Source organism: Felis catus, chromosome D4 (assembly GCF_018350175.1).
Source record: "Felis catus isolate Fca126 chromosome D4, F.catus_Fca126_mat1.0, whole genome shotgun sequence".
Taxonomy (NCBI): domain Eukaryota; kingdom Metazoa; phylum Chordata; class Mammalia; order Carnivora; family Felidae; genus Felis; species Felis catus.
In genome coordinates, this window is record NC_058380.1 from 73,382,049 (window position 1) to 73,402,162 (window position 20,114).

A 20,114-nucleotide genomic window follows, 5' to 3' on the forward strand; every position below is an offset into this window, starting at 1 on the left:
GCCCCACCCCGCCTCTCCCGGTCACCTTGCACACTCTCCTTCCTCTTTCCCTGCCCCGCCTTCGTCGTCTGTCCCTTATCCCCCTTTGTGCGATTTCTCCCTTCTCCTCCTCCCCACACCCCTCCGCCTTTCTCGGACCCGGACGCCCCCGGGAGGTTCCCAGGATGACTTGGGAAGAGGGGGATTTGGGTCCCCTTCTGGATTGCTGAGTGCTGTGTGGACTTGGACAGGGCGCTTTCCCTCTCTGGTTTGAGTTTCCAGTCGGTACTAGGAAGGAATTGCTTTCACGTGGAAACTTGTCTAACTCAAGGCAGTTTGCTGAGGTTAGGGTCCTCTGCAGTAATCTAGCTGCTTTTTTTTTTTTCCATTTGATATAAAATAATCATCCTCAAAAATGTTTAAAAGTATAAACTGTTTAAACTAAAAAGCCCAATCTCTCTGGGTGAGATGGTTAGGGGAGGGGCAAAGATCTGAATGGCTGCCTGGTGAAGATTAAGGGACGAGTACTGCAGGTGAGAAAACTGGGAGAGCAAAGGTGCTGGGGCCCCAGCCTGTTTACTGAGCTAGGGCAGTGGCTCATGGGGGCAGGGAGAAAAGGAGGGCCTCTGCCACCCCACCCCCCACCCCCTTATTCCCCAGGGGTTGCTGCAGTAGCAGTTTTGGTTATTATGCTATCATTTTTCTAGGAGCACACAAACCTGCATATATTTTTTCTTCCTTCTTCTCTGCACCCCACCCCCTCTTTTTAAAACAAAACTTCCTCCTATATTCTAAGGCTGGTCTGTTCGCTTCATTCAGAACCACCTGACCCTCCCTGGGCTCAGGCCTGGGAGGAAATACAAAGTGCAGAGTCACAGACCCTAGTGCTGTCACAGACAGCAAGGGGGAGCTTGACTTCCAAGCTAATTATGTGTTACAAGCGTGATTCCTACAAAGTAGAAAGTGTGAGTAGGAGGCCAGAGGCCCATCTGCATTTCACAGAAGGGAGTTCAGGTTCCAGGGTCACCTAAAGCGCATTTCCTTAGGTTCTGGTCCCAACTCTGCCACCTGATTCTTGGTGAGCCCTTCACTGAATTCTTTTCCTCTCTGGGCCCCAGTCCCCAATATGCAAAATTGGGAGATTGGACAAAATAACTTCCAACTGAAGTCCAGGCCAGCTTCTAAGTTTATTTCCAAGGTAATTAACTTTGTCCACAGAACCTCAGTTTTTCCATACGTCAGGATTAAATGAGATCACATGAAAAAAGCTCTTTGAGAAGATGATTTTTTTTTTCTTTCAATTTTTTAGGGGCCTCGGGCTGACTGAGTAGGTAGGGCATGCGACTCTTGATCTCATGGTTGTGAATTCAAGCCCCACGTTGGGGCTTACTTTAGAGATTCCTTAAAATATAACAATACAACAAAATTAAAAAAAAATCTGAGTATAGTTGACACACAATGTTACATAGTTTCAGGTGCACAACATAGTAATTCAACTTCTTTATACGCAGCATAAGCTGTGCTCACAAGTGTAACTACCACCTGTCACCATACAACACTATTACAACATCACTGACTGTATTCCCTATGCTGTACTTTTTATTCCCATAACTTATTCATTCCATAACTGGAAGCCTGTCTCTCCCACTCTGCTTCACCTGTTTTGTCTGTCTGTCCACCCCCTAGAAGATGATTCTTTTCAGATAATTGAGTCTCCTGAGAGGTTCAGGATTTTGTTGGGTCATGTAACTATTTCAACCCGGGGCACCTGTTGCACAAGGCAGGTGTGTCCCTTGTAATCCATGTGAACGTGGCCCTCATTTTACCATTTGTCCTTTACATTCTGCCTTTTTCTTTCTCTGAGTAACATTTCAACAGAGATAAAGGAGACTTGAGTGTCACAGAAAAGCCAAGGGCAGGTCCCTGCTGTTCTGAAACAAGAAACAAGCTTAAAAAATTTTTTTTAAATGTTTATTCATTTTTGAAAGAAAGAGAGAGAGAGAGAGAGAGAGAGAGAGAGAGAGAGAGAGAGAGCATGAGCGGGGGAGTGCAAAGAGGGAGGGAGACACAGAATCCAAAGCAAGCTCCAGGCTCTGAGCTGCCAGCACAGATCCTGACGTGGGGCTCAAACCTGTGAACCGCGAGATCATGACCTGAGCCAAAGAAACACACTTAACCCTGTGCCACCCAGGCTCCCCAGAAACAAGCTTCTTTCTGGTTTTCCAGTTCAAAAATGGGTACACTTGGGGCACCCAGCTGGCTCAATCGGTAGAGTGGGCGACTCTTGATCTCAGGGTCATGAGTTCAAGCCCCACATTGGGTGTAGTGGTTATAGTTTCCTAAGTCAGATGGCAGAAATCCTCCTTGGAGGGTTTCATCCCTTGACCTATCCTGTGTGGGCTGTGGCCTCACGATTGCCCCTGGAGACACCTGGGGTGTAATTAGACCAAACACTGCCATAGATCCACTGCTCGTGGAGGAAGCCAAGTTTTTTATATGAGGCTTTTGCCCTTGAGAATCTCATGTTCTCATACATAAGTAAACCCAGCCTGGGGCCGCCAGACAGCTCTCCCTTTACCTAAACATTTTCATGTACTTATATAACTTATATTAAAATATATCATAGAGGAAAGTGCAAACAAATGTCCATGTCCTTGAATTTTTACAAAGTAAACACTCCCATGCAGCCAGTACTCAGACCAAGAAAAAACATTTCCAGAACTCTAGAGACCTCGTCCACTTCTGCTTGCTTACCCCCGCCTGGTTCAACTGGATTTTGACCTGTAATATAAATGGGATAATACAGCATACACTTTTTTGTCTTGCCTCTTTTGCTCAAGTTTTGTTTGTAAGATTTATCCATGTTGCTGTGTTCTTGCAGGTCATTCATTCTCCTACCTGTAATATTCCATGATATGAATATGCCACATTTTATTGTTTTTTTTTAAAATGTTATTATTTTTCAAGATTTTATTTTTAAGTAGTCTCTACACCCAATGTGGGGCTCAGACTCACAATCCTGAGATCAAGAGTTGTGTGTTCTACCAACTGAGCCAGCCAGGCGCCTGTTTTTTTTTTTTTTTTTCTTTTCTTTTTTAATACGAAATTTATTGTCAAATTGGTTTCCATACAACACCCAGTGCTCGTCCCAACAGGTGCCCTCCTCAATGCCCATCACCCACTTTCCCCTCCCTCCCACCCCCCATCAACCCTCAGTTTAGTCTCAGTTTTTTTTTTTTAAGTGAACTTTTTAAAAAGTACTTGGGGCTTGAACTCATGACCCTGAAATCAAAGGGTCACGTGCTGTACCAACTGAGCCAGCCAGGCAACCCACCACAATGTACTGTTGATGGGCACTTGGGTTATCTCCAGTTTTTGGTTATTACAAACATTAGAAAATGTTGATATGAACATTCTTGAATATGTAGGTCTTTGGGTGAACATATGCACACATTTCTGTTAGGTAAATACCTAGATGTGGAATCATGGAGTCAGGAACTATCTATGTGTTCAGCTTTAGTGGATAGGGCCGGTTTTCTGAAGTGGTTGTACCAGTAATGTCTCAGAGTTCCAATAGCTGCACATTCTCAACCATTGGCTTATCTCTTTTTAAAACTAGGCACTTTGATAGAAGTATGGTGGTATCTCATTGTGTTAAAAAAAAATTTTTTTTAATGTTTATTTATTTTTGACAGAGAGAGAGAGAGAGAGACAGAGACAGAGACAGAGCATGAGTGCGGGAGGGGCAGAGAGAGAGAGGGAGACACAGAATCGGAAGCAGGCTCCAGGCTCTGAGCTGTCAGCACAGAGCCTGATGTGGGACTCGAACCCACAAACCGTGAGATCATGACCTGAGCCGAAGTCGGATGCTTAACCGACTGAGCCACCCAGGCGCCCCATCATTGTGGTTTTAATTTGAATTTCTATGTTGACTAATGGAGATAACACCTTTTCATATATGTATTAGCCATGTTTTCATTTATTTTTATTTACACAAATAACACACAAATATAACTTTCTTAGATAAAACACATGAATATAAAAATGCATCTGAAGCTAGGAGAATACCTAAAAAGCTAAAGTTCCCCTGAAACCAATCCCTTCTCCAGTTTTGAGCACTGGACTTGGAGTCTGGAGACCTGAAGCCCAGCCCTGGTCTGCCAATGGCTTGTGTGGATTTGAACAATTTCCCTTTCTGGGTTTGTCTCCCATCTATACAATTAGAGTGTGTAACTAGATGGTCTCTAAAGACCTCTTTGCTGTCCTGACCACTGTTTGAGTGATTACAAGACACTCCATATGATGGGGATGGCCATTTGCCCCTATATCCATTCTCTCCTTTTTCCTTAGTAACTTAATCCAAGTTTCAGCTGAGCCACCTGGCTGCCCCACTAGACTCTGTTTTCCAGCCTACCTTACACAACTAGCTGCGACCGTGACTAAGTTCAGACAAGAGCATACAGACAGAAGTGATATGTGCAACTTTTAGGGTGTGCCCTTATAAAGAAGCATCTTGCCCTCCATTCATCTTTCTCCTCTTTCTGCTGACTGGAGAGGAGCTAATGGTGGGAACTGAACTCGCCATCTTTGACCATGAGATGGAAGCCGAGATGTGTTTAGGAGGACGGAACAAAGAGGGCGCCTGGACCCACCACACCATGTAGCTGACATGGTCTGGACTGCTCAGAGAGAAATATTTTCTTCTTAGCTATCATTACCTTGGCTTTTGTTATGACCACTGAACTTGAATCCTGACTAATACAGAGTAACTGGGGAATGACTTTAAATTGGGTGTCAGGGCAGGGTTTCTGAGGAAGTGACGTGTCGGCCAAGATCTTAACAATAAAAAGGAGACAGCCACACAGATTCTGGGGAAAAGCATTCCAGGCATGGGGGACCACTGCTGCAAAGCTCTGAGACTCCACTAGACTTCTGTGTAATGAGGCAGACCTGGTCAGTCATGGTGCCACATCTCCCATGCCATTGTTGATGGTGACTGAATGAAGAGGCTGGTTCATATGACCTGAGTGGGGCCAGTCAGAGAGCTCCAGAGATTTGTCATGAATGACGGGAGAGGGTCTTTCTTTGGGATTGTAAGTCATAAGGACCATTTAAGGATCCTGTGGCTGTCAAGTGGCAAAAACCCATCTTAGAATAAAGCCAAGCTGAGGCAACCATATAAGAACTATGAAGAGACATAGCCTCTATGACAGCCTTTAACCCTAGACCCAAGCACACCTGACCTTATTGAAATCCAGTTATAAAAACCAAGCATTTGCTTTTTTGCTACTGAATTGGATTGTGTCACTAGCAACCATAAGTATCTGGAATATGGGACGCTGGAAGTCACAGGCCCTTATATGTGGAACTGGCACAGTCCATGTAGGCTATGGGGTATGGGGCAGGTCAGGAGTCCTCCCTTCCTAGCTGGGGAATTGTTAGTAAAGTGGTTGGTTGAAATACCTGTTGTTTTTTGGGACCCTCAACCATTTGCCCACTGAAGGTGTAGTTTTAGGGATCATAGTAGAAAAGTGAGATTGGGGAGCGCCTTGGGTGGCTCAGTCAGTTGAGCGTCCGACTTCAGCTCAGGTCATGATCTCACGGTTTGTGAGTTTGAGCCCCGTGTCGGGCTCTGTGCTGACAGCTCAGAGCCTGGAGCCTGCTTTGGATTCTGTGTCTCCTCCACTGTCTGCCCCTTCCATGCTCATGCTGTGTCTCTCAATAATAAACAAACAAAAAAAAAGAAGTGAGATTGGTGGAACGTATTGGCTATTTGTTGTGGCCTTTAGGAAGGACCTATAAGAAACAGACAAGCTACCATCTAAGCAGGCACATCAGAGGGAAATAAAGGCAAGTCTCATTAAGAGGCCCTGAATGCTCACCAACTGCCTGTGATGCTTGGAAGTCTGAGAATATGCCTTGCCAATTGTGAAAGCTGAGTTCTCTCTGCACAAGGATAAAGTTACGACTAGCAAGAGCAGGGCACATAGCAGGAGACTGGGACTGTGGAGGAACTAGATCCTTCAGGACCACCTAAACCCCTTCAGCTTGCCTGCCTGGCCATTGTCTCTGGAAACAAAACAGTGGGGCTGGAGCAGATACGAGGTGGCTTCTGATGACAAATCCTGACTTCAGAGGGCACCACTGCACATAGACTGTGATGCCTGAAGGCAACTCAGCCCTTGGTGTACCCCCTTGAATAGCATCATGTTAGATCCCTAATTTGGCTGTTCACTAGGAGATGGTGTGCACAGTGGTTAAAGGTAGAGGCCTTGCAGTTGGGCTATGTGGGTTCAAATTCTAGTTCTAACCAGAAGTGTTTTCAGTGATGGGGTTCTAGATCCAGTTCTGCTACAACTTGAGTGGCCCTGGGTGAGTCATCAACTCTCTAGGTATAGCTCCCTCACTGCAAACCCAAGCTAAATTTAGGACTCCCCCTCTACCCTCTCCCCCAAGCTTTCCCATCTTAGTAAATGGCCCATCAGCCGCCAGGAGCTCAAACCAAGTTTATCCTTCCCATGAAATCGACCTCCTAAATCCATTCCCCTCTTCACCCCCTCTGTCACCACTCCAGTCCAGGCTACAAAATCTCTCCTCTGCGCTTTGCCAGTGCTGTCGAATGTTTTCATCAAATGCAAAATCAGAGTGCGTCGTTCGCCTGCTTAAAATCCTTCAGATGGCTTTCCGTTCTCTTGGAATAGAGTCTGGAAAGGCTTCCATCTTCCTTACACCCCCGCATGGCTTTTGACCCCCGCATGGCTTGGCCCTGGTCTTTTTGTCCTTCACTGTGCTCCAGCCACACCTGCTTTGTGTTCTAGCTCATTCTAGACATGGAGTTCCTTCTGCCCGGAGTGCTCTTAGCTTGGCTGCTTATCCTTCAGGTCAAGGGTTAAATGTCAGCCTCTCAGGGAAGCATTTTCTGACCCTTCAAACCCAGTCAGGTCCTGGTGACCTTCACAGCGCCCGTCACATCACCGGTGACACATCGACCTCCTGGTTCTCCTCACAGAGACTCACCGTCATTCCGCTTAACGTTTACTTCTGGGGCGGGGGGCGGGGGGGGGGGGTCTGGGACATATGCAGAGTGGTTTGCCTCCTGTGGAGTTTGTACCTAAAGAGCAAGGTCTGTCTCCTGTCTCTCTATGCTGACAAGAACCAGGCCTCCTATTAGCTTGGCAATGATGAGTCTGGGATGGTGCTGAAGAACGTTCCCCTTCATACTAATCAGAAATGAGCTCAGGGGCCAGGGGCCAAGGGGCCAGGACATCGGGTCCTTAGTTAGGTCAGCCGCAGCTCTGACTCAACCAGGAGTCAGAGGAGACTGGTCTGTCTACAGGAGCTGCCGGGAGTTCGTAATTGTACTACTTAAAATGGATTGTACTGCTTTAAGGTCTGAATTGAACCTGCTTTGGCCCAAGATTTGGGATTTCTTGTCACTTTGCAGATGGGCAGGGAGACTTGCAAAATGGCCCCTCTATAGCCAGGCCTTAACCTTTCCTAAGAGGAACATTATGCCGTGAGTCTCGGAAGAATGAAAGCACGAATCCAGGCACTCAAGCGAGACACCCACGAGGGCACCCTTGTCTCCTCTCGTTCCCTAGACTTAAAAAGCTCAGGCAAAATCTGCTAATTCTGCCTGAATTAATAGATCCTGAATACTTCTACTCCTTCCTGCCTCCGCTGCCACCACCCTGGTCCAGGCCAGTGTCAGTGCTCTCTGGGGTCTACGAGAGCCTCCCAACCAGCCTCTTTCTCACGCTTCCTCTTTTTCATGGCAACAGAATGTGGGAAAGTGGAACACACATAACTCCTGGTTAAGATCCTTCAGATGGCTTTCTATCAAGTGCAAAATAAGACCAAGCTTCTTACAAGGCGCAGGGCCTACCTTTCCAACCTCCGGTCCGGTCAATCACCCTCCTCTTCCTCACCCTGCTCCCAGGAGCCCTGCCAAGCTCCTCCCACTGCAGGACCTTTGCACACTTTGTGTCATTCTTGCAGCTTCTGGTGCACTTGCCTCTGTTCTCTGGGAGGATCCCTTCTTGTCCCTTGGCCTCAGGGAGGGCTTCTCGACCACCCTCTCGAGACACATCCATGGTCTGTTATTTTTGGTGTCAGACCCTTTCTTTCCTTCAAAGCGCTTATTACAACTTGTAACTGCTTTGTTTTCTCATTGTTGTCTGTCTCCCTATTATCCCTGCATAGATTTCATACACAGAGACAGGCTGAGGTCTGTCCTGCTATATCCCCAGTACCCGGCACTGTGTCTGAGCACCGAGCCGATGTTCTCAAAAATTTTCTCGACAGAAAAGCCTTTTTGGTGGTGGCATCTTGAACAGCCAGGGACTCTCTCTTTGCTTCTGAACTTTGATCTTCAGAAGGCAGCGTTTCTGCTCATGAACAAGTAACTCTTCTCTGGGTATATGGCTCAAAGCAGACGATCTCAGGCAGCCTGGCAACATGGACCCAGGTGGGAAGCACCTTCTGGAGGAATCGTGGCAAATCTCAAGTCTAAACCCGAAGATGTCAATCTAGGCCTCTGTCCCAGGGCCCAGCTATGCTGCCAGAGGCCTCGGGCTTTCCAGAGCTTCTCATGATTCAAGATGCAACCGCCCTCCTCTTTCCCTAATGCTCCAAGCCCCTCTCCCGGGCCCTGCCAAGCCTGTGCCCTTGGCTCCCGGTAGCTTTCAAGATGAAGCCACGCCAGAAGAAGGAGCTGGGGTGGTGGAGGAGGGCCTCAGGGATGACCCAGGGGAGGGGCAGGGAAGCCCGGGATGGCCGGTGAGACTCGAGTGGCGGGATCTGGCATGCTGGCAGAAAGCATGCTGGCAGAAAGCACCTACCAGCATGTGAACAGGAAGAGCGCGCGGGCACAGTTCTAAAGCAGCATTTACTTTGGTTTTCACTTCTCCAAGGCCCCGGGACCTTTTAGAAGTTCTAGTTACGGGGTCTTGTACGCCGTCTCCATCACTCCTCCTTCAGCCACTGCAATAGCTGAGGCGTGTAGTAGGTGATGATGACGTCGGCACCTGTCGGGGGACAGAGGCAGGAAGCGGGGAGAGGCCAGGCATCAGCTCTGGGCACACCTTCCGGGAGATGAGGGCCGAGGGTGGGGGAGGCGACTACCATGAAGAGGCACAGCCCGTGGGTGTCACAACAGGAGACTGAGCCCAGCTCCGGTCAGTTAAGGCTCTGCACAGTGTGTAACCCTGGGCAAGTCATTTTCTCTTACTGGGCCTCAGTTTGCCACCGGATAAAATGCACAACGGGAGAAATAAGTAAGTTATAAGTGCCCTTCTGATGCTGTGCACACCAACAAAACCAGTTCCCATTTACGGAGTGGTGAGCATTTGCTGATTATACATATCATCTCATTTAATCCTCCTGACAGCCATGCATCAGGTACTTTTTATCCCCAGTTTATAGACAAGGACACTGAGGTTCACAGAAGTGGCTTGGCTGAGGTCTCAAAACCAAAATTAATAGCCAGCTCTGCTGTCTTCCCTGTTCCATGTTCTGTTCTGCAATTCCACATCCCCTCCTCACCCTGTGTTTCGTTATATCACTGGTATTTCCAGGCATAAGGCTCTAGGCTGTCTCGTGACTTTATTTCCCTTTCTAGGCAAAGTGCCCATCAGCCCCGTGGCACAGGTCAAAAACCCCCAGCCCGGCCTGTTTACCTGCGCGGCGAAAGGCGGTCATGGCCTCCAGCACAGCAGCCTTGAGATCAAATGCCCCGGCCCGGGCTCCGTGCCACAGCATGGCGAACTCTCCAGAAACGTGGTACACAGCAAGCGGGAGCTCAGGGTGCTGAAGAAAAGCAGCGGTGGGTACATGAATTGAAGTGGAATGGTGGCGTGCCTCCAGGAATGTCCCTTCCTCCCTGCTCGACCTGTGAGCATCTGGAGCCCCATCCCCTGTGTCACTGCTGCTGGCAGCCTGGCCCATTCTTCTTCTTCTTTTTTTTTTTTTTTTTAAATAATGTTTATATCTTTGTTTGAGAGAGAGAGGAAGAGGGAGGGAGGGAGGGGCAGAGAGAGAGGGAGAGAATCCCAAGCAGGCTCCGTGCTCAGGGCGGAGCCCGACAAGGGGCTCGATCCCATGACCGCGAGATCACGACCTGAGCCCAAATCAAGAGTCAGACGATTAACCAACTGAGCCACCCAGGTGCCCCTAGCCTGGCCCCTTCTCGAACTGTGAAAGGATAGGTGCTCAAAGGCCCCTGTGAGCCCCGGGGCCGATGCCCGTGGGGGTTCCGAGGCATGGATGTGGTGGAAGGATTCCTATTCAGGGGCCGACTGCTCTGAACTCAGAGTCTGCAGTCTCCCAGTCTGAGGTCCCAGAGTCTGTGGACAAACTCGCTCATTTCCCTGAGCCTCTCTCTGCTGGTCTCTGCTCCGTCTGCTCACCTTGTCCTTCACCTCTCGCACGATGTCCAGGTAGGGCATTCCTGGCTTTACCATGAGCATGTCGGCTCCTTCCCGCACATCCCGCGCCTGAGGGATGAAGTACTGTGTGGGTAGTGCCCGGGAGGCGAGCTGGGAGGGGGACGGGCCAGGTGGGGCTCGAGGTCTGGTCACTCACCACTGCTCGGAGGGCCAGGCCCCGTGCTCCTGGCGGCAGCTGGTAGCAGCGGCGATCTCCAAAAGCTGGGCTTGACTGGGCCGCATCCCTGGGAAGCAGAGGCATCAGGGTGGGCGCCAGCTCTAGGCTGATGGGTCAGGGGTTTGAGAGCGGGCCCCTGCCAATCCCCACTTACCGGAAAGGTCCATAGAAACAGGATGCAAATTTGGCGCTATAGCTCATCACTGATACCTACAGGGAGAAAGCGGGGGTCAGGGTTCAGGCAGCTCTTTCCAGATGTGTCAGGGTGAAGTGACAGGGAGAGAAAGGATGTAGGCTGGGAAGCAGAGTGTCCGCGGTCTAGTCCCATTAAAGCTCTGGGCCTTGGTTTCCCCATGTGAGGTGCAGAGGTTGAGATGGATCCCAAAGGCCTTGTCCAGTGCTGTTTTCACTTCTGTGATTCTTTTTTTTTAAGTTTTTTAATTCATTTTATTTTTGAGAGAAAGAGAGAGAGAGTGTGTGTGTGCGGGAGGGACAGAGAGAAAGAGAGAGAGAGAGAGAGAGAGAGAGAGAGAGAGAGAGAGAGAGAGAATTCCAAGCAGGCTCCACGGTGTTAGCACAAGGCCTGACATGGGGCTTGAACCCACGAACCATGAGATCATGACCTGAGCCGAAATCAAGAGTCGGGATGCCTGACTGAGCCACCCAGGTGCCTCTCACTTCTGTGATTCTTAGCACATGTGGGGACAGGGCTGGTCCAGGCTGTCTCCTTGCCCTCCCCACACCCGTTGCCACACTCCCCACCCTACCCTGTTGCCAAGTCCATGTGCCATCAGGGCCTCCTTGATGGCTTCCACACGTCCGTCCATCATGTCCGATGGGGCTACCACCTGACATCCTGAGGGGCAGAGGGTGGCCTTGAGAACTCCGGGACCCCCGTATCCACTCTGCCACCTCCCTGACCCGGAGCTGCTCATCTCTGCCGGAGGCTCACTCACCTGCCTTGGCATAGGCGAGTGCTACTTCTGCCAGCCGCTGGCGGCTCTCCTCGGCCTGGAATGTGCCGTTCTTGCCCAGGAGCCCTGCAGGACAGATGGCCGGGTTTGGGGGAGCGTCTAGGTCCCCGGTCTATCCCACCTGCAGGAGGTCTCGGGCAGCAGGACTTGGGGAGGCGAGGGAAGCTCACCACAGTGACCGTGAGAGGTGTAGGGACACAAGCAGACATCACAGGCCACCAGGAGGCTGGGGAACGTCTTGCGCAACAAACGGATAGCCTCGACGGCTGGGGAGTCCTCAGAGTCGGCTGCAGAGCCCCGTTCGTCCTAGTGGCCGGGGAAGGACAAAGCGGTAAGTCTGTGACCTAAAGCCCTCCGGAGGCAGGACGGCCAGACCTCATGGACCACCCGGCTCCCTGCGCGGGGACGCAGTAAGGACTGTCTCCATTTTGCACAGGGCACTTGACCTACCCGGTCAGGGTGTCACAGCCCTACTAGGCTTCCTGTCCCTCCATGGGTGCGGTCATTAGACAGGGGCAGTGTCCACTCACCCAGGCCCCAGGGCCAGCACGTGGCGGTAATGAGCGTGTGGTCAGCGTGGAACCTCAGCTCACCCTCACGCCTCCCTCCCTTCTCCTCCCCTCCAACTCTGCTTCTGGTTCTCCACCTTAGGGACTCTGCTGGGGACTCCAAAGACCAGGACGCAGCGCAGGCCCTCTTCCACCAGGGGCTTCAGCATCTCTTCCAGCCGGTTCACACCATATCTGCATGGGGGTGGGGCGGAGGGCCCGAAATGAGGTAGGTCCCAGGCAAGGGGTCCCCTCACCTGTCTGTTAAGAGCCAAGTTGCACACGGCACCAGGATGGCTCAAGCCCCACAATACAGGGAGGGGTAGGAATGCACCCACCAAACAGATGGGAAAACAGAGGCCTGCAGAAACAGAGCTATGGAATTTAGCTCTGGAAGGCCCCTCCAAGGTTCTCACTGAACTCCCATTTGCAGTCCAGCTCCCCCTACAATAGACTCTGCTATGACATCTCTGGTGATGAATGGATCGCTCGTCCCTTTATGAGGCTGCCTCTTGTGTTGTGGAGCAACTCTGTCCCTGAGAAAACCCTTCTCTCTACTGGGCTGGGGAGCTTCTCCAGATCTATCTCTTGGGTCTGCTTCCTGGCACCTCCACCTGGGAAATCTCTCCCTCCATCCTCCCCTGGCCCTCCCCACCACGTCCCCTACCTGGCCACTCCCGGGAGGCTGTCGATGGGCTGTACGTCATCAGGAACGTCCCTGCAAGAGCGGGGAGGGGTGGGCTATGGACTGGTGGCTGTGGGAAGGGCCAGTGGCGAGGGAGTGACCGGGAGGGATGGCTGGGGAGATGGGAAGGAGTAGAGAAGCGGGGACGGAGGGAGGAGGCTGGGGTCCAGTGTCTGGTTCCCTGCCTGGCCAAGCCCAGGGCCTGAAATAGTAACAGGAACGACAAAAGAGTGACAGTGACAACAGAAGCGACTGGACTAAAAGAACAGTAATCACAGGAAGGAGTCAAATAGCTAAGAACTTGGACTCTAAAGTCAGCAGGCCCTCGCCTGCCCTCCCAGCCACTTACTGGCTGGGTGACCTTGGCCAACTTGTACCATGTCTCTTTGAGGCCAGGCCCTTCATCTGTATTTGGGTGGATTCGTTCATTCATTCAACAAATATCGAGCACTTATTATGTGCCAGGTACTGTTTACTCTCTGGAGATACAAACTGAACAAAACAGACACAAATCCCTGCCCTCGTGGAGATGACACTCTAGGGAATAATAGCCATACCTTCCTCACACAAATACTGTCAGGACTGAATGAGAGAATACATGTAGGTGCTTAGCATAGTACCCGGTACACAGTAAGCACTCAATAAATGTCAGCCATTTCTATTACTAATAATCACGGCTGCCACCTCTTACATGTACATAGCTCTTTACAAATCTACAGAATGCCTTCTCAGCTTCTGTCTTGTTGCAAAAGGATGCAACAAGGCCAGATGTTATTATTCAGGATGGCAGGCCGGGGTTATTGTTCTTATTTTCCAAATGGGGAAGACTGAGTTCTTTCAAGGTTTGTTTGGTTCCTAAAACTTGTCCTTAACCCACTCTCAATTTCTCTCTCTTTTTCACACACACACACACACACACACTCTCTCTCTCTCTCTCAAACACACACACACACACACACACACACACACACACACACACACACACACACAGATCAGAGACCTGGACCATTCCTGGGACTCACGTGACAAAGATGGGGTAGATGAGGTTGGAGGCGCTGAGGGTGGCAGTGGCCGTCTGCCAGGCGCGAAGCAGCGGGTGGAAGTAGCCGCTGTGCAGAACCGACTGGGGCTGCATGATGGGCAGAGCAATAGGCAGCCAGCTGGTTGAAACCGAGGGCTCCCGAGGTGTCTGCTGTGCCCTCAGCTCTGTGTACAGCTCTGGGGGACAAGAGGAGGCACATGAGACATGGTCCCTGTCTCCAGGAGATGGACACTCCCCCACCCCCACCCCCACCCCCCCACCCCCCGCCCAAGCTCTTCCAGATTCCTGCCTCCGCTGCTTTCTGGCCAGTGCACCTCCGATGTGGTTCACCAACGCCTGCCGGTCTACGACGAGGTAAGTAGAGAAAGAGAAGTAGGTCCTTCAGACACTCTCCTGGCTACTGGAACCTAATAACATAAGATTTGGACTTGTGTTTTATAGGGTCTCTCTCTTTTTCTCAAATAACATTTCTCCAGCAATTCAATTTTATTTTATTGTATGTTATCCAAGGAAATCAATCTATGATGGATTAGAAATTAGGATGAGAAGGGGCGCCTGGGTGGCTCAGTCGGTTAAGCGGCCGACTTCGGCTCAGGTCATGATCTCGCGGTCTGTGAGTTCGAGCCCCGCGTCGGGCTCTGTGTTGACAGCTCAGAGCCTGGAGCCTGTTTCAGATTCTGTGTCTCCCTCTCTCTGACTCTCCCCCGTTCATGCTCTGTCTCTCTCTGTGTCAAAAATAAATAAACGTTAAAAAAAATTAAAAAAAAAAAAGAAATTAGGATGAGAAGCACTGATACAGCCAACATTTAAACTTTGTTTATTCCATGAAAAATGTTCATGTGCTTGGCAGAAATTTTAGATAAGCAAAAAGAGAAAAATCTCCTGTAATTCTACCTCTAAAGAAAAGCACCATTAACACCTCGGTACGGAGACTTCTGGCCAGGTGACTTCTGGCCTGGCGCAACACACGCTAAGAGGATTAAATAGCACCTGACAGACAGACAGACTGGCAGACAGAACTCCTGTAGAGTGGCCATGGAGGCTGTCTTTTCCAGCCTCACAGCCTCCTGCTGCTCCCCAAGCACAAGCCACACTTGGCCTTGGCCACTTTCTGGAAGGTTTCTGTCCCCTTTACCTAGAAGCTTTGTGCTCTCTCCACAACCTCCTCGCCCCCAAATCCTACCAGGTGCCCCTTCTTCCCTCTCCCACTAAGCCTCTCTTGCCCAGATCCTAATCTCTCTTATGTAACAGCTCTTTGTGGATCTAACTTATGCCATTCCAGTAGACAGTGCTTCTGCAGGGCATGGTCCACAGTGAGTTCACTTCTGCCCTCCTCCCCACCCCCCAGCACTCTGCCACACAGTAAATGTTTAACTACATGAAGTATAAGACAATATGCCCTAATGCCAAGTAAGTGGTGTAAGACAGAAGGAAGCTGGGGCATTACCATTCATTTCTTGAGCACCTACGACATGCCAGGCCACGCTGGGCACTTGTACACATGATTTCTCATCAAGGTGGCACTATAGTCCAGGCGGTAGGGTGGATGGAGTACCTCTCAGAGAGGAACCACCACAAGCATACCAGGAGTTCCAATGTGAGTTTGGAGGTTGGAAGAAGCTCGTTGGAGGAAGACAGGGGCTTAAATTTGGATGTTTCGGGATGAGTGGGTTCAGCTTGGCAGAGGGAAAGGGGCGAATGTTCCCTCAGGAAGGGAAGTGAGGGGCAAAGGTGGGGAAGGAGGAAAGGCTGTTCTGAGGGCTGAGAAGACAATTGAAGATGTATGTCCTGGGGAGGGGACAAAGGGAGGCCAGACTGAGGACAGGGAAGATGGGGGAGGGGAGGGAGGTGGAGGTGGGGAGGTGGAAGTAGCCTAGTCAGAGCCTGGCTTTAGGAAGATAACTCTTGCAGGCTGAGAAGAGGAGCACAGAGACTGTGGGGGTAGATGGGAGGAAAAGGAAGGGCCACCGTAAGGCAGCCAAGAGTCAGTCTCTTGGGACGGATGCTCTGAGCTTCCGTGACCCAGACGGCAATGGAGACAGGGACAAGGCAGGAAGAGGGTGGTGGGGAGCTGAGTTTTTGGAGGTGCCTGGGACAATACTTAGTAGCCAAGTAGGGGGGGAAAAAAAGAGCCACCAGTCTCTCCTTGTATGAATGGGACCTCAAGGCCCAGGGAAGGGCAAGGACTTACCCAAGGTTACACTTAGCAAGTTAAGAGGCTAAAACAGTAGGGCTAGAAATCTGGTGTCAATTCCTAGGCGGAGAAAGGGGGATGGGGATCCTTGAGTACGCTGATAATGCCTTTCTCTCAGGTCCTTTTAGCCCCCCTCCCAACCAGCTCAGGGGCCCATTTTATCCAATTCTCCTCCTTGGCAGGGCTGGGGTTATCAGGAGCCACACAAGGACACACCCTACTACCACACCCCTCGGCCAACCACATCATTGGACACAGAGGCGAGTCAGGTCTCCCCAGTGATGTCCTAGCCCCTAAATGAGCAATCAGTCATTCAGCAGATGCAAAGTCCTAAGGGTCCATTTTGTGCAAGACTTTGCTGTCAGGTCTGCTAGAGGTTAGCTCAGCTCAGAAAGGTTAAGTCCTCTGCCTAAGACCACGCAGCTGGTTAGTAATGGGCCAGAATTTGAATCTGTTTTAGACAGTGAGTATAGGGTTTTATCTACCATACCCATAAACACTTGATAAACACTTGATTCAACAGGCATCTCTCTGCCTGTACTACCTTTGCCTTGTGGGTGGGAGAGATGGATAGGCAAGAGAAAAGATACTGAGTGTACGTTATGTGCTGGGCACTGGACCAGGTACCTTTACGTGTATCTCATCTAACCGCAGTGGTCCTTCCAACTTTTAGTGATAAGGAAACGGAGGCTCGGAGAGGTTAAGTGACTTGTTTGGAGCCCAGTCAGATTTTGAACGTGCCTCTGATTCACCTCCTAGAGAACAACCTTTGTAGCAGGACCCTGTCTTCTGGAATCCAAAGCTGCATTCCACTGACCTCAACTCCCCATCTACTTTAGAAGGCTGGGCCAGCAAATGCCTTCTGCTTATCAGAAGCAGCACAGCAGGCCAGCCAAGGTGCTTTGCAGCCCAAATTTTACCACAAGGAGGCTGGGAGGTTGGGGGCGGGGGCAAGGGTGAGAGGGTTGAGGGGAAGTCCTCACTAGGGCACAACCATTTGTGTCTGTTTTCTTCCTTTTTTTTTTTTTTTAAATGTTTATTCATTTTGAGAGAGAGAGCGAGAGAGAGCGAGAGTGCACACGAGTGTGAGCTGGAGAGGGGCAGAGAGAGAGAATCCTACGCAGGCTCCATGCTGACAGCACAGAGCCCAACACGGGGCTCGATCTCACGAACTGTGAGATCACGACCTGAGCCAAAATCAAGAGTCGGCCGCTTAACCATCTGAGCCACCAAGGTACCCCTGCATCTGTTTCTTTAATTTTAGGATTAGGGAGAGATTTGATTTGAGAAACGGGTGTCAGTGCTGAGAAAATTAGAAAGTTGGGAATCACCAATCCTGTCCATTTCTTACATTCTGATGTGGAAAACGAGGTGCAGAGAGGTGACAGGCCTTGTTTGACATCACACAGTGAGTCAGGTACAGAGCCGGGCTTGACCATGAGTCTCCAGCCTTCTGGTCCAGTGCCCTGTCACCTACACCACACACTGTCATTCTGTTACAACAGGCACTTAATAACTAAATATTTGTGGAATAGAAAAACAGCCTCTAAGCCAGAGTTGCCTGTTTGCAGAGCCAAATCCATGCCAAGGTTTTGCTTTGCAAAAAGTCCCTCAAGACTGGGAGATTTCCACACATTTGGGAGGGCACTTCTTCCAAATCAAGGGACCTGCAAGCCACAGCTTAAATCCTGTGACACCTCAAAGACAATGGCAAGTCACCGTGGGACTCACCACGGGACCACCTATGCTCACCCACATTAGAGCAGGTTAGCTTAGCTGGAAGGCAGCAGCACAGGGTGGTGTAGAGAGAACCTTGTTTCAGGGTCATAGAGGCCCAGGTCTGATCTGTGCTGTGTGGGTGACTTCAGGGAAGGTTGCTGGCCTTTCAGGGCCTTCATTTCATAATCTATAAAATGGGAATGATACTACCAAACCTGCAAAGCTGCGGAAATTAGATTAGAGATAGTTAGGAGGTACGTGCCTGGCACCAGGTAGCAGCACAGTAAACGTGTAGCTACTTTTATCATCATTCGGAGCAGAACTGAACTGGAAGGAGATCTGGAGTGAGCCCAGCAGTGCCTTCCCCACCACACCCAGAAGGGAGAACTTGCACTCAAACCTGTGTGGCTGCAGGGTCTTCTGAGATACCACACAGACGCTACCGTAGAGGGTGGACTAGATGTTAATCTATGGGAGGCGCCTGTGTCTCCAGGAGCCAAGGATGGCTTCGTGCAAGAGGTAGTTGTGCAGACTGATTATGAAGGTACTTCCTTCCTTAAGTAACTAAGTTGGGACCTGGGAGCTGCCAGAATGGGGGTGAGGGGGTGGGTCAGAAGGAGCTGCAAGGCCTGAACTTCCCATGTTATGCTCTGCTGAGGATTTCAGAGGCTGTGCTCTTGGCGCAGAGGGTGGGGAACTGCTGCCAGCTCTGGCAGGCTCTGCCACTAGTTGGGGAGGAGGCAGTCAGGAGGGCCAACTAAGTAGAAGGTGGCCAGGGCTGAGAAATCCAAAGCCCCAGAAGGGCCCAGGACAGCAGCTGTCAGGCAGTTCTGAAAAGGGACCAACTAACCAGCATTTCCTGAATATCTACCCTGAGCCATCCCAGTGCTGGATACAGGGATTAAAGAGAAGCAGGAGACCGAGGCCTTGACCTAGGGCTTTGAAGAGCCCAGCGTCTTCTGGGCTTAGCCATTTGGAGCTACAACGAGAATCAGCCAGTTCCACAGACTCCTAGAATATCTTGGCTAAGAGGCTCCTTAAAGCTTGTTGATTACATCATCGAAATAATGGTGAACTGGGCTCAGAGAAAGGCAGACACTGGCTCAAGATCTCGCAAGGGGTCAGTGGCAGATCTGGGCCTAGAATCCAGGTCTCCAGCAGCCCAGTTCTCAGGGCCCACCATTAGCCCTTGCTACTTTAAGTATAGATTTCAAAGCTGCTTACTAGCAGAGTTGGGCTTGTGGAGAACTCTGAATGAAATAGGGGGGTATGAGGAAGGAGGCAGAACGTTGACTCTGGACTTGGCTACAGCTGACAGCCTGATGGTTAAGCGTGTGGGATTTGGAGACGGTAGACATGGGTTCAAATCCTGGTTCTGTCACTTTTCAGCTGTGCGATCTCAGTTTCGTATCTGGCAAATGGGAACTTGAACCGACCTCAACGGGCTTTTGTAGCCTTAATGGGCTAATGGATGTGACTTATGTATAAATCTAGCACAAAGCGACTGTTACTGTCTCCACTTCCCTCCTCCTCCTCCCCCCCCTCCCCCAAATCCTTCAAGGCACCTCAGGCTCTGCACTGATAGAGAACGCACCAAGGGTCTCCAAGGGAGTGGACCCCAGAGAGGAGATGCAGAGCCCGGAGCCGGGCCCCCAATGGCTACATCCCCGCGGAGACCCCAATCCTGGGTGCAGCAAGGCAATCTAAACAAGGGCCCCACAAGGACTCTGCCCCCGGCTGCACCGCCAGCGCTTTAGGCGCACGGCACATTTGGGTCTGGGGACAAGGGACTCTTGGTGCCACAGCCTCCACCTCCAAGTCCGCCGTCTCCCCGAGTCCGGCCCCCACTCACCTGGCTCCTCAAGGGCTCAGAGCTGTCGCTCCCGCCACCGCCGTAGCTCGTTTTAGTCTCCCGGGGCCCACGTGGGGGCGGGGCAGCTCACCCGGAAGCATCTCCCCCCCTTGCAGCCCGCCCCAATCAGCGTTGAGGCCACGCCCCCTACGGGCACTGGGCTGGCGGGCCGGTCAGCTCCGGCCTCGGCCCCGCCCACACCCATCGAGGCCTGGCCAATCAGGTGTGCGAAAGGGCAGGCGGGCCCTCGTTTCCCTCCCCCCTCCTCCTTGCTCCTTACTTGGGGCCGGAGCTTGGGTAGCGGAAGGACAGTGGGGTCCTATGTGGGGGCGCAGAGGTGGTGCAGTAGGGGTCCCTGAGAGTCGGGCTCCGATGCGGTTACAGCCCTGAGGTTCTCTTTACAGTTTTCCTTTTCCCAGTCTAGTGCATACTTGGCGCTGGTTAATCGTTGAAAGAATAATTGGATGTCAAGGACATTAAAACAACACCTTAATACCGAAAACAATAGCTACGTCCATT

At 50.9% G+C, this 20,114-nt stretch overlaps 1 protein-coding gene across 3 annotated transcripts; it reads right to left on the reverse strand.

The window, feature by feature from the left end:
• Window positions 1-3,936: 3,936 nt before the first annotated feature.
• ALAD (aminolevulinate dehydratase) lies at window positions 3,937-19,732 on the reverse strand. Of its 3 annotated transcripts, none has more exons than XM_045042561.1 (13): window positions 19,596-19,732; window positions 14,145-14,237; window positions 13,811-14,006; window positions 12,771-12,821; window positions 12,202-12,298; window positions 11,726-11,861; window positions 11,538-11,621; window positions 11,349-11,437; window positions 10,736-10,791; window positions 10,561-10,648; window positions 10,386-10,472; window positions 9,657-9,786; window positions 3,937-9,005 (listed from the first exon to the last, which is right to left on the reverse strand). In XM_045042561.1, exons 3-13 carry the CDS (start codon window positions 13,921-13,923, stop codon window positions 8,944-8,946), a joined length of 993 nt encoding a protein of 330 aa, XP_044898496.1. In that variant the 5' UTR covers window positions 13,924-14,006; window positions 14,145-14,237; window positions 19,596-19,732; the 3' UTR covers window positions 3,937-8,943. The 3 variants fall into 3 exon arrangements, with proteins under 3 accessions (XP_044898496.1, XP_044898495.1, XP_006939449.1); XM_045042560.1 differs by having other exon boundaries at window positions 14,120-14,237; XM_006939387.4 differs by lacking the exon at window positions 14,145-14,237 and having other exon boundaries at window positions 19,596-19,684.
• Between the last annotated feature and the right edge of the window lie 382 nt (window positions 19,733-20,114).

Bases quoted from the DNA above. Each gene is read 5' to 3' on its own strand.
- ALAD (XM_045042561.1), bottom strand. From the start codon at position 13,923: ATGCAGCCCCAGTCGGTTCTGCACAGCGGCTACTTCCACCCGCTGCTT. The intron at 11,862-12,201 runs GTGGAGAACCAG...CCCGGCCACTAG, and splicing joins TCCCCAGCAGAGTCCCTAAG to GACGAACGGGGCTCTGCAGC. The intron at 9,006-9,656 runs GTAAACAGGCCG...GTCCCCCGACAG, and splicing joins GACCGCCTTTCGCCGCGCAG to GTGCCGACGTCATCATCACC.